General features: G+C 33.4%; 1 protein-coding gene across 2 annotated transcripts; it reads right to left on the bottom strand.

The window, feature by feature from the left end:
- Positions 1-3,743: 3,743 nt before the first annotated feature.
- Positions 3,744-12,372, bottom strand: LOC115955743 (diacylglycerol kinase 5-like). Of its 2 annotated transcripts, XM_031074050.1 has the most exons (13): positions 11,895-12,372; positions 10,855-11,062; positions 10,607-10,729; positions 10,325-10,453; positions 9,768-9,853; positions 8,658-8,781; positions 8,075-8,123; positions 7,629-7,711; positions 7,027-7,094; positions 6,126-6,200; positions 4,708-4,795; positions 4,439-4,555; positions 3,744-4,310 (listed from the first exon to the last, which is right to left on the bottom strand). In XM_031074050.1, the coding sequence occupies exons 2-13, from the start codon at positions 11,047-11,049 to the stop codon at positions 3,987-3,989; spliced, it is 1,461 nt and encodes a 486-aa protein (XP_030929910.1). In that variant the 5' UTR covers positions 11,050-11,062; positions 11,895-12,372; the 3' UTR covers positions 3,744-3,986. The 2 variants fall into 2 exon arrangements, with proteins under 2 accessions (XP_030929910.1, XP_030929911.1); XM_031074051.1 differs by lacking the exon at positions 11,895-12,372 and having other exon boundaries at positions 10,855-11,874.
- Between the last annotated feature and the right edge of the window lie 216 nt (positions 12,373-12,588).

The following is a 12,588-nucleotide window of genomic DNA, read 5'->3' as shown; positions in this document are numbered from 1 at the left end:
GATCAATAATCCACTTGGGACCAAGATTACATCTAAGTATTCTTCCAAACCATTCTCTCTCTCTCGCTAGTATCCTTATTATGGTGGAATAGATGATAAAATAATTACTAGTCTCTAATCATGATTCATAAGACAATATTCTGGAAAAGAATGTGAGCTCCAATTAATGGTCCATAGTGATAGTGGATTTGGTGGTGTAGATAATGATGACCAAGAAATGACAACATGCAAATACCTGCTCTCCCAATTCACATGCGACTAGGCCCAAAACTTAATATAAATTATTTAGATTCTATACATTTTGCTACAATTTTTCTACCTGACTTTTTAAGAATAGTAGAGAAAAAAAAAAAGATTCATGTAAAAATGTCAAACAGCCAATTACAACCTATCATATAAAATAATTGTGGTAAAGTGTCAAATAGGTTGTAGTCCTAAAATTATTAGTTGCTATTGGAATACTCAACAATATGATACTCTCTCCTTTCATTTAAATGGTGAATTATATCATAGGTTTAATTAGTAAAACCCACTATTAGTATTTGAGAGGGGGGAATAATATATTGCGGTACTCTCAAAATGTTGAGAACATGAGGTAATTATGTTAAGAGCCTTTTTTGTTCCTCTATTTTCAAAATGTTTTTCATTTTCATTTTTTAAAACTGTGGGCCCCAATAGTATTTTTGTTTGGGTAGGGTTTTTGTTTTCAATTTTTCAGAAAACTAAATCTACATTTGGGTGTAAAAAAAGATGAAATAGTTCCAACATTCAACCTTGTCGTATGATATATAACATGATTTGAACTTATAATGTTTTTTCCATCATAATAATTACTCTTTATTATCAAGACAAAAAATTAATCAATTTCTTTTTGGTGAATGCAACATTGGATCTCAAGTTCCTAATTCAACGATAAAATACTCTAAAAATTGAGCTAATTGAAAGTAATTTGAAACATACTGCCCAATAATATGATATTAGCAAAATGATTATAAATTGTATTTGTAATATAAAAGTTCTATAAACAATACTTGAATTTTTGGTTTTGTATGCCATATCTCCTACTTGGACAAGTGTTTCGTTCCTATTGCTTATGCAATTTCAATTGTTGAACCACAAACCAATATTCGCTTACGCTTCCTAGTTGTAGCAATGACCGAATGAGTAACGAAAAATTGGAATTGTGCTGTTGATAAATAGGAATGAGTTCTGCAAGTTCCAGAAGTGAGGGATCAAGAAGGGTCTAAGGAGATATTTGGTAACTGTTTTTTTCCCTTATTTTATGTTTTCAAAATCAATTTTTGATTTTTGAGACTAAAAAACTTGTTTAACAACTCAAAATAGACAGAAAACAAAAACTGTTCTTAAAACTCAATTTGTGAAAGAAACTAAAAACATGCAAAATGCTTCTTTTAGTTTCTAATTTTAAAAATCAATGAAAACATGCATTTAATTTAATAAATCCATCTCATTTAATAAGTTAGCATTAGAATTCAAATCCTAATAACAACATATTTTAGTTTTTTTTTTTTTCTTCAAAAAATTATTTTTTTAATTTTAACTAACCAAACATGTTTTTGATTTCAAAAATACAAGAAAATTGTTTTTTTCTTTATATTCCCCCAAAAAAAAATTTTGAAAATAGAAAGCAAAACCTATTACCAAAAATAACCTAAGTTTTTGGGTTTACCTCTTTTTTTTGTCAAACAATATATTGAAATATTTTTTATTCATTGCAGAGAAGTTGGAAGCAAAACAAGTGGCTGGAAATGCAAGAATTTATGTTAGATGGATCAAGCAACTTTGATCAAATCAGTGGCCATGTTCCCCCCCCCCCCCCCCCCCCCCCCCAAAAAAAAAAAATTATACTATATCGACCTTTAGGGTATGTTTGGTAACTGTTTTTTCCTTATTTTTTGTTTTCAAAACAATTTTTTTTTTTTAGACTAAAAAACCTATTTGGCAATCCAAAATTGACAGAAAACAAAAATTATTCTCAAAACTCAATTTGTAAAAAAAATAAAATAAAACTGAAAACATGCAAAAAGCTCTTTTCAGTTTTTAATTTTCAAAAGTTAATGAAAACACGCATTTAATTTAATGAATTTGTCTCATTTAATAAGTGAGTATTAGCATTAGCATTAGATTCAAATCCTAGTAACAACATATTTTAGTATTTTTTATTTTTCTTTAAAAAACTATATTTTTAATTTAAACTAACCAAACATGTTTTTGATTTCAAAAACACAAGAAAATTGTTTTTTCTTTATATTCCCATAAACAACTTTTTTGAAAATAAAAAATAAAAACCGTTAACCTTTAGCCTTAAACTTTCCAAGGACCATGTGAAGAGTCCGGTGTTTTAGTTAGCAGAATTGTGGAATCCTAAAAAGGAATCTCGTAACTACCATGCAGCTCCGGCTGCTTGGAAGCGGCAATGTAACGTAACTATGTAAGACGCCTTTAAATAAAGGTGCACTAGGCTTTAGACTCAGAAAATTTTCATTTAGCCAAAATAGCCTAGTGGATTCTTTTAGACTTTTGTGTCATAGTTCATAGCGTCGGGTCCCAAATCTAGTCTTCTTCTTTGTTAATTAAGAATTTTAATAAATTTCTAAAATTATAAAAAATCATTACATCAAAATTATCAGGCCAAAATATCAATCACACAAAAATTTTACACAGAAAACCAACTTTTTTCTTGGAAGGGAAAAACCATAGAATAAATCCATAATTATAAAAATAGTTACAATATCCTCTCAATCTTTATGCCTAACTTGAGATCCGCATCAAATACAATAAACACCTAAAAAGGTATACTAATATAGCATTTTATGTGGCACATTTTAAGGGGTATTTGTACTAGATTAATGGCTAATATCGTAAATATCAACTAGTATGGTATGATAAATATTGACTGGTATATATATTGATATCATTGTTCTTTATTTTATTTTATTTTTTTTTTTTTGGATAAGCTTCAATATTATTTAATCAAACTAAAATAGGAGAAGTACAGTCAACCTCACAAAGCTGTCCTTGAGACATTGTTCAACAGTAGTGTGATGTGGAGAGAGAGAGATCGCAGCCAAAGAACCAAATATCAGTTCCAACTCAGACTTCAATTTTTTTTTTTGTTAAGGTAAAAATGTTCTTTTGTATCCTTACATGTAATACATGTTCTATTAAACCTATTTTAGGGTGAAAAAAGAATTGAAACTATATTTTAGATTCAATATTGATATAGTTTAGATTCTATTTTTGTCATTGAAATATCACATAAATTATTTTCACCCCAAATCTTAACATCAGTGAACGGAAAAACTAAATATAGAATATTTTAAAATTTAAAGGACGGAAATAAAAATTTATAAATTTTAAAAAGGAACAAAGACCTGGACTATTTTAGCCATTTTATAGACCAAAAAAATATTTTAGCCATTTTTTTATTTATAAAATTCATGCCATAATGAATTGTATAATTAAAAAAAGTGTCATGCTAACAAGTGTCTTTAGGGTAATGGTTAACAATCCATTTTAAGAAAGTTTTGACACCGCTTTTATAGAAAATGAAAAAAAAAACTATTAATATATTAATTGTTTTTTTTTTTCTTTTCTCATAAAAACTTTCTTTAAATAGATTATTAACCATTGCCCTAAAAGCATCCATTAGCATTTTCTTTAAAAAAAAATAAAAGAGAGAGAGAGAGAGAGAGAGTCTCCTTCGATGATTCAGGATCCACTGGGATGTTTTCAAAAAACTATACATGTATATGACTGTAATTCTGTTAAAGAATTTCAAATTTACAGAGGCAAGAAAAGCTGTTTACAAGAATGCATACTGCCAATAGCATACCAGTATACTTAATTGGATCACATTCGCATCTACTACAAATAAATCAAACGCAATAAGAAAATGAAGGCTAATGAAGTATAAGAAAGAAAAGATATATGTGCAAAAGAAGAATGGGTCAGGTCTTAGGTAATTAACTGAGATGAGCTATGTCAAACTCATCGGGAAATTTAAAAGTGTCGGCTGCACCAAACTTCCTTCGTTCTTCCCAATCTTCCACGGATTCTTCAGCACTATCCTCTTCTTCATCAAGGTGACCAACAGGTGAAGAGGGGTCATACACACTTTTAGATCGGCAATTTGGGGTGGCAAGCATGCTCACTTGACCAAGGTGTGAAATTTCTACCACAACCGTATCATCATCAACTGGGAGGGGTTGTTTCCATGGCTCCCCATCAATTCTCATGAATGTATGGTCAGCTGCGCCCTTTTGGAACTCGAAACGGATTCTATTTGCCTACGTGCAGACAGGACAATAAAGCATAAAACTCAGACAGGAATTTGATTTGTGTTTGAACTAAAGAGCAGAATAAAACATGAGTATGCAACAAATATTACTTTGACCAAGCTTAATCTAGCTCCTACCTGTGCAAGACGAGTCCCATGTCCATTTGGAGAGAGCAAAACAAGCCCATGCCAAGCATCTCTAAAACCGACAATCTCAATTACACCATCATCCACATACGGGGGAGTTAGGTCCCTCTGCAAATTTATTCAGAAATAGCAGTTCAAATGCATTGCTTAGAGATATTTCTGAACTGTTAGTTTTTGCCTTTTTGGACAAAGACTCTGTACAGTAATTTTTTTGTTTAATAAAAAATTTAGAGAGACAAAGAGAGAGAATCAGAACTAACATCATGCGATTTCTTCCTATGTGGAGTTCCCCAAGGATTAAGTCCACCAGAAAAACTGGGCAAGTTAAGGCAAACAATAGACCTAATGCTGCAATGAAAGAAAGTGTGTTAGTGAAATGAGGAGTCAACCCTTAAAAAAACAGAAAAAATAAATGAGTCAAATATTGCATCAAGAGTTGATGGGAATCATGGAAAGGGAAGGGTGAAAGTACAAAGCATGCTCACCAATAATTAATATTTTTGGGACATTACAGATTATCCCATGTTTACACGTATTTCATTTACCTCCTCACCCTTTTGAAACTATCACTAAAATGCCCTGAAGTTTGGCTTTGGACTAAATTGAAATCATGAACTTCTATCCAAGCTAACAGATGAAAATACTCAAATCTCTACTAATCAACCACTCCTCTCTTTGTTCTGTCCCAATTGCACCCAAACACACACATAAGCAGGATCATTTTCTTTCTTCTTCATCACCACCAATCCACTCATTACTCCTAGATTCTTTAAACGTCACTTCTACTCCTCTTCCTCCTCCCCCAATGAAACCCAAATGATGACATCTCTTCCAATTCAATTCAGCCCACCTCCAAGAAACTCAACTTCATCCTCCAATTCCTCAACCACAAATATCTCACATGGCTCCACAACCTCCCAAACCAACAACCACATTTGCCATCCACCTGGTTGCCTGCCCTACCACTAGCTCTGGCCCCACCCACTTCATGAAACCCAAATTGGCTGATTTTTAAGGACCACTACCTGTATGGAATCCTAGTTATGGTTATGGGGCTGGACCAAGTGCAATGCTGGGGTTTGAGATTTCAAGGACTTGTACAAGCCTGGGATTGGGGAGGTGAAGACTGGAAATGAGGATGCAGAAAGTAGAGTGGTGTGTAGTGTCGCGGGAGTCCACATCCCCTTCATCCACCGTGTTAGGTTGGGGATGTGGAGAGTGGAGTGGTGTGAAGTGGTCATGTTGATGGGAGGATCAGGTGCTAGAAGATGACAACTGGCAGGGTCGTTCTACTCAAGGAGTATATATGTCCGCAACATCAGATGTGCATCTCACGTGTGCAGAATCTATTTCATTGGATTGAAACTTAATAATTTCAATTTACTCCGAACTTCCCGGAGTTTGGTAACACAATAGAAAAGTCAGTGAGTAAATTGCAAAAGATGTTACCAGCAGGAGGTGGAGGGGGGTAATCTGCAATTTTCTCTAAATTTTTTTGAATAAGGCGTTTCGTACAAAAATACACACACACAAATACCGTTAAATCACAAAGCTTGCACTGAAATATCATTAGGTGCACATTTTTTTTTTAAGAAAAATATAACACAACTGTTACCAATGATAAAAGCACATACAAGGATACTAAGAGCGAAACAGAACATTAGTATATATGTCTTACCTACGAGGTATTTTAAGATCCTCCCATTGACCTTGTCTTTTCATGATCCTAACCTTTGTCAGATGTGCAATGTTCCTGAAATAAGATTATGCCATTTTCACTGTCAAAAAACAATGGACAGAAGACCAGTAAGTTGAAGGCAAATTTAGCCAGGCGATCCAGACATGTGGACATCTTTCATATTAACTACCGTTCTAGACAGCAGACAGGTAAGACTGTAGAATCAGAATTAAACTGTGCAATACATACACCAAATCCATATTCTTATGTGTCCCAGCAAATTACCCTGAAGACCCCACATGAGCCTATCTGAAGTTCTGAGTCTGACAACTTAGTTCAAAAAATAAACGTAAATAAACTCTATTTGTACCCTTAAAAGAAATTGCAAATTAAGGAGACCTAGGCCGGAAAAACTTTAAATAATTTCATTAAAAAAGTATCTATACACTTCATAGATTAGACAGAAACAGGTTAAAACACAAGGCCTGAGCTCCCACTACTCAAATGAACTAAGCAGGAGCTGCTTGGTATGTCAAATAGTTTAAAGTAATTGCAGTAGAGTGGAAGAACATTAACAGAATTTTCACACATAAATTATGCAATAAAAAATGTATTAAACAAATACAGATATATCTTTCAAAGAAGATTATGGGTCTAACATCTCAATCTAACATAACAAGACTATTGAAAAGACAGGCAAACTGTTATCTGGAGAACAAACAACATAGCCCAACAATTATGAACAGAACACAACGGGAAATAAGCTAGAAACAGAAACCCACAGGCTTCAATATTAATTATCTTTGCAAAATATAAAACCTTTGATCATACAAATGTCAAGCAAAGTAGCAAATTTTAGTTTAATCATATGCAAATTTCAATCACCTATCAGAATACTCACCGTGAAGAAGGATGAAATAGAGAAGCACAAAACCATCCTTGAGTGCATCCAAGCTTCAAATAAGTACTCTGACCCATCAATAAAATATAAAATGAAGGGCAATAATTAGTGACTCTTGTACAGAAGCGATCAGGAAAAGGGACTAGTTACACCCAGGTCATAACAAATCTTTTTTTCTTTTGATAATTCAATAGTTACAGAAATGTGAGAGAAGAGATTCTAACACTAACTCTCCTAATAAAGGATGGCAGGCTACGTCGGTGATCTACAAGGCTCTTGGTGTTTCTAACAAATTAAATGTGTCTTATGATAAACCATCTATTTCTAAAATCTAAAACAGCGTGCAGACTACAAATAAGTTAAGTTTTGTGTATCATATATTCAATTAGGGTGGTCCAAGAAACCAAATATTAAATCATAGACAATCACCTTTTTCTCTAGAAAATTAATTTTAGAAAACTAAAGAATTATGTCATGACAAGTTTTCTCATATTTAAATGCTTCATATCACAATGTGGATGAGTGGGGGAGCAGGAAGGAGGTTGGGGTTGGCACTTGGCAATTTCTAGTGATTACTAATTGCAGAAATACAGTAGTAATACCTGATTGACTAACTGATTTTTAAATTTTTCTGGGTGCAACTTTCTCTCAGAGTGAAATGCATACGATACTTGAGCATCCATTCCTGAACATAAGAAAAATTATATCGGTTAAGAAAGTCGGCAAAAACCTTAAGTGTGAAGGTATGGCAACACAGATCATATAAACCTTTACTAAGTTAAATGACAAACAACAATATTCTAAAATCTAAAAGTAATTAAACTGAGACAATGAAGAAATTTGGATGGGCACGGGCAACAAGGGCAATCAGAAACTTTGCATTATATTAGATATTTGTGGAAATTTTGTTACTTTTCATCTTTTCTTAATATTTTGTTTTGTTTAATTTTCTTGGATTGTGATGTCAAAGGTTTATAAATTGTTCTTTGTCACCATATGCCTCTGAAAGATCATGAGAAACCTAGACAAACATTCTAAAATTTCTTACCTATGCTGAAGTAGTTCCAAAATCCCCCACGAAATGTATGGTAGCCCTCCTGAAAATAGCAAATAGATAATTTTCCATTAAGCATGCAAGTCAATGCCAAATTCAAATGAAGCAAAATTTAGAACACATGGGAAATCATGGAAAACAAAAGAAAGATATACAAGCTCCCTGCATGGTTTGAGTTGTAAATGTAACATGATACAAATATAACCCAAGTTAGAACTTATATTATGGTATCTAGACTAGAAGGGCCTATTACTACCTGCACATGAGAACCCAAGGACTTTATTTTAAGAATTAATAAATTTTAATTCTTTTAGTACTTGGAAGTTCACATTTTGACAGAGTTCAAGAGTTCACCTCTGGTACCACAGAGTTTCTTTGAAGAATTACTATAATGGTCTATTACTATCTAGAACAATTTAAAGAGAGATTCCAAAACAAGATCATACAGTAAGTATAGTATTGAGCATATATCTTTTTTCTTCTTATGCAGGCAGCAAATTTAGAATTAATTATAAAAAATAAACAAAGGAAAAAAGAGCATGTGAGTACAGGGAAGAAGAGTTATATGAAGACTCACCTTATTCAATGTATCTGTTTGGGAGACACGATGAAATGCATGCAAAGAATGGGGTAGTTCAAGAGGTGCAATAGGGTCACAAGATCCTTCTTTTGGAGCCCTCATCCTCATGATAATATGCCAGCTGAAAAGCAGGAGAGAGAGCACACAAATGCAAGAAAAGGTAAATAATTAAATAATAAAATAGGATCATCATTCATTTATTCCAAATATAAAGATTATGCAAAGCTATTTATGGTCTCAGTTAATCATAGCTATTAATATGAACATGGTCAAATAGTAGTTGAAATGCTCACTAGTACATCATCATGTAGTCCATTTTTAAGAAATCATTTCTGTATAATTTTTTCCTTAAAAAAAAAAAAAAGAATTAAAAACAAAAGATTGTTGATAGGAGTATGGGGAAGATGATGATAGCATAGCACTGACTGAGTTTTGAACCTAAATCAAAATATTAAAATTTCCAATGACTAGAGCTTAGGAATGGATGTATTTCATGCATTGCATTTGAATGAAAATTGTATGAAATATTACTATTTACATGTCTCATCTATATTTTGACAGAAAGGATTTACTTTTCCTTGTTTTCCCTCTCACCGAAATTCCAAAATTTCTGGCCGGATTCTCCACTTCATGTTTGTTTTGATACAGCATATTAGGTTTTAGTCTCATTCCCTCTGTTCAGATCTACTAAGGCTCCAAAGAGACAATTAGAAAGGCCAAAAATGTGGGAGGCAAGGTTACATGCAAAGACGTTACAACGATTTTTCCACTATCAAATTGACCTAACATGAATGAAATCGCAGCATAGATTCACATAGCCAACCAAGAATAGTATATATTAAGCATGCATCCAATCAAATGTCTATAAAAGGCATTACAACTGGACGAACTCTGTTGCAAAGCTCCTTATCACAAGTTATTCTAACTTGGCAAATTCAAGTCTTACAATAATCAGCCACATTGAGGCAACACAGCAATTTTAAATATGCCTGGAATCCAGGAGTGTCATTAGTACACCATGCAATGATGCTAAAAACATTTATACTTTTCTGAGATTGTGTGTTTGTGTGCATGTCAAATTAAGTCAAAGCTTGAAGTAGAATGTACCTGTCAATTTTCATTTCCTTTGCAATCTTAACTTGATTCAAGAAAAACTCCACAGATTGACAGTCAGTACCTGGATTTTTCTTTCCCTGTAAATTACCAGTGACCATGTCAACAAAGCTTTTAATGCTCCACATATATGAAACGATGTTTCTCAAGAAGAAGATTAACAGAACACATTTATATTCAGTCTTATTAGGGGGGGTGGAAAAGAAAATAAAAGGCCAGCCCCAGGATTTTGCATTTTCATGCATGACTAAAAGATGTATATTAGCATTGTTACCTGGTGAGACGCAGAGTAAAGCTTTCTTTAAAAGCAATATATATATTATAAAATAAATAAAAAATTTTAAAAAAGAGGGGTTGTGTTTTCTCCTATGACAAGAATTAAATGTAGCTACAATTGCAGATAATTGTTATATGCAAAAAATATTCCATGTCATTAGTAGCAGTTCCTGATCTATGCAAACAAGAACTAAAATAAGAAAATTAATCCAGAATAACCATCATTACAATTCAATAATTTCATCTTCCCAGTACCAGTAAGCATTGAATCTTACCCATCCAAAAGAAAATGGTAGGTTGTTTCCAGTTCCCAATGGCACTGTTGCGATTGGAGGTGGCTGTGGTAGTTTGAGATCACATACTACTCCAAGGAGCCAGCTGGCAGTACCATCTCCACCAGCAACCTAATGATCAATATATATTACAAATAAAAGAAAATAAATCAAGGTCATTGCAGACATGGTGAAAAAGTATAAGCCATGAGTATGTGTGCACACTTATTCATGCGTGAGTGTATAAGGGAATTGGGGATGGAAACAATTAAAAATTCAACTCACAATTATTCTCAGTCTCTTTTCAATTTCAGTTGCCAAAGTATCTCCACTGTACTTAAGGGTTCCTAAAGTAACATAGAGCTGGTGTAGCACCTTATCAGGGGCCTTTTCTCCCAAATCAAAAACCTGAAAAAATTATTCACCGCAATTTTTAATCACATAACTGAATGAATTTTCTAACCACAACTGCATATCCTATCCTAAGATGTCTTTCACCACGAATTCAACTTGTGAGCAAGTCATAGAATTACCTGGTTTTCATTTAGTACAGCTCGATACGTAACAAGAAGTTCCCCTCCCAACTGGCCTCCGCTTTTAGAATTAATGAAAACTATCACTGGACAGGCAGGTACATGGGAAACATCTTCTACCTTTGACCCGGGTACAAGTATGTAATTTGGAATGTAGAAGTCCTTCAAACTATTATCAGATATAGTATCACCCATTACAAATTCCCAACTGCAGATCAAACAAAAATCATCAACCTTGACAATTAAGTAAGAACTAATCTATTTCGAAGTTCACTAAAACCACGCCGATGCAATTAGACTAGTATGTTTTTTTTAGGAAAACAATAAGTATACTCCTCAATCAATTAACATACTTTACAATGCTAACAATTTACAGGAAACACAAACATATTTAATCTATGAAATGTATTCAATGTTAGATTAAACTATGATTACATAAAATTAAAATAAACTAAAATAAAAACATAACAATTCGACTTACACATGAATTTATGGAGCAGATTCGAAAGTGAATTAATACATGGACATACCAAATTCTCATTGATGCATAATATAGTCAAAGAACTCTAGGTTTATAAACTAAGGAGCAGAACACAATGTCACAAAACTTACATACATGCTTGCTTACACGTCACATTTGATCAAAAAAACAAGAATTATGAAGAACCAAACAACAAAAATTGTAGAAATGGTAGGCACAAAATTCCTACACCTCCTAGAAAGAAAATCACAAAATGAACCCCCAATATCCCTGGCTAAACTTTGAGAAATCAACGAAAATTCACGCAATCGATTCCCCGAACGGATCGAAATCCTGTTCAGGAATTCCATTTCCGTTTTACGCTCCGTTTGGTCGACAAGAACTTCCAAACAAAAAAAATTTAAAAAACAAATCCTCGGAGGAGTGTTTTGGTTTTCAAATAGCTTGGAATTCCTGGCAACCAAACAGGTTCTCCACTTATAGTTATTCATTCACAGAGACGATTAATATAAAACGATGTCGTAAAGAGAGTATAGATTAAGGGTTGAAGATGCTTTACCTGTAGAGATATCAGATAATATTCTCAAAAAAAAAAAGGAAAGAAAGAATGAAAGAAACAGATTCGAAGCGAGGAGAACAGTGTTAGGTATTGCAAGCGATTCTCCGATTCTCTGTGTTTTGGGATTATATATTATAAATTTGATATTTAATTATTATATGGTTTTTTTTATCAGAAACGCGTTGGCTAAGAGTTTGAAAATTAAGAAAGCGGTGAGAAAGAGGGAAAAGCAATGGGAAAGTGCTTTACTCATTCCTCACCTAAAAGTCTAATAGGCAAAATCAAATTTGGCCTAACCACATTAACTTGTGTGGTTGGGTGTTGGGACTTTTGAATTTTCTTTTTTTGTTTGTTTGGGGTTCTGACTCCACTGTACTGAGAGTCTGAGACTCAAAAAGAGTTTTTGATTTGGGCTGGTTTTTGCGCCAAAAGAAAGAGTACTGGAATTGGATGGGATCAGAGCACGCACTTGAAAGTTAGGAAGCTAGGAATGGTGGGGTGGGGTCTTTATTAGTGTTGTGTGCGCGTAGAGTTTTTCGGTTGTTCTACACTACACCGAAAGGAGCTGGATGGAGTACGCTGTACGCCGCGTGTCTATACACTAAAAATACAGTATGATTTATCAGCAGATGATTTTGTACATTTTTGGACGGATGCTTTTTCAATTTTCAAATCTAAGGCGCGTGGTTCGCAA

This window comes from Quercus lobata, chromosome 8 (genome assembly GCF_001633185.2).
Source record: "Quercus lobata isolate SW786 chromosome 8, ValleyOak3.0 Primary Assembly, whole genome shotgun sequence".
NCBI classification, from domain to species: Eukaryota; Viridiplantae; Streptophyta; class Magnoliopsida; order Fagales; family Fagaceae; genus Quercus; species Quercus lobata.
The sequence above is the reverse complement of the archived record's forward strand: the minus strand, read 5'-3'. Positions and strand labels throughout refer to the sequence as shown.

What these genes read in the sequence shown, in the direction of transcription:
- LOC115955743 (XM_031074050.1), bottom strand. Translation starts at nt 11,049, where the DNA reads ATGGGTGATACTATATCTGATAATAGTTTGAAGGACTTCTACATTCCA. An exon ending in CTGTACTAAATGAAAACCAG is followed by an intron (nt 10,730 to 10,854) that starts GTAATTCTATGA and finishes TAATTTTTTCAG; the next exon opens with GTTTTTGATTTGGGAGAAAA. An exon ending in AAACAGATACATTGAATAAG is followed by an intron (nt 8,124 to 8,657) that starts GTGAGTCTTCAT and finishes TGCTATTTTCAG; the next exon opens with GAGGGCTACCATACATTTCG.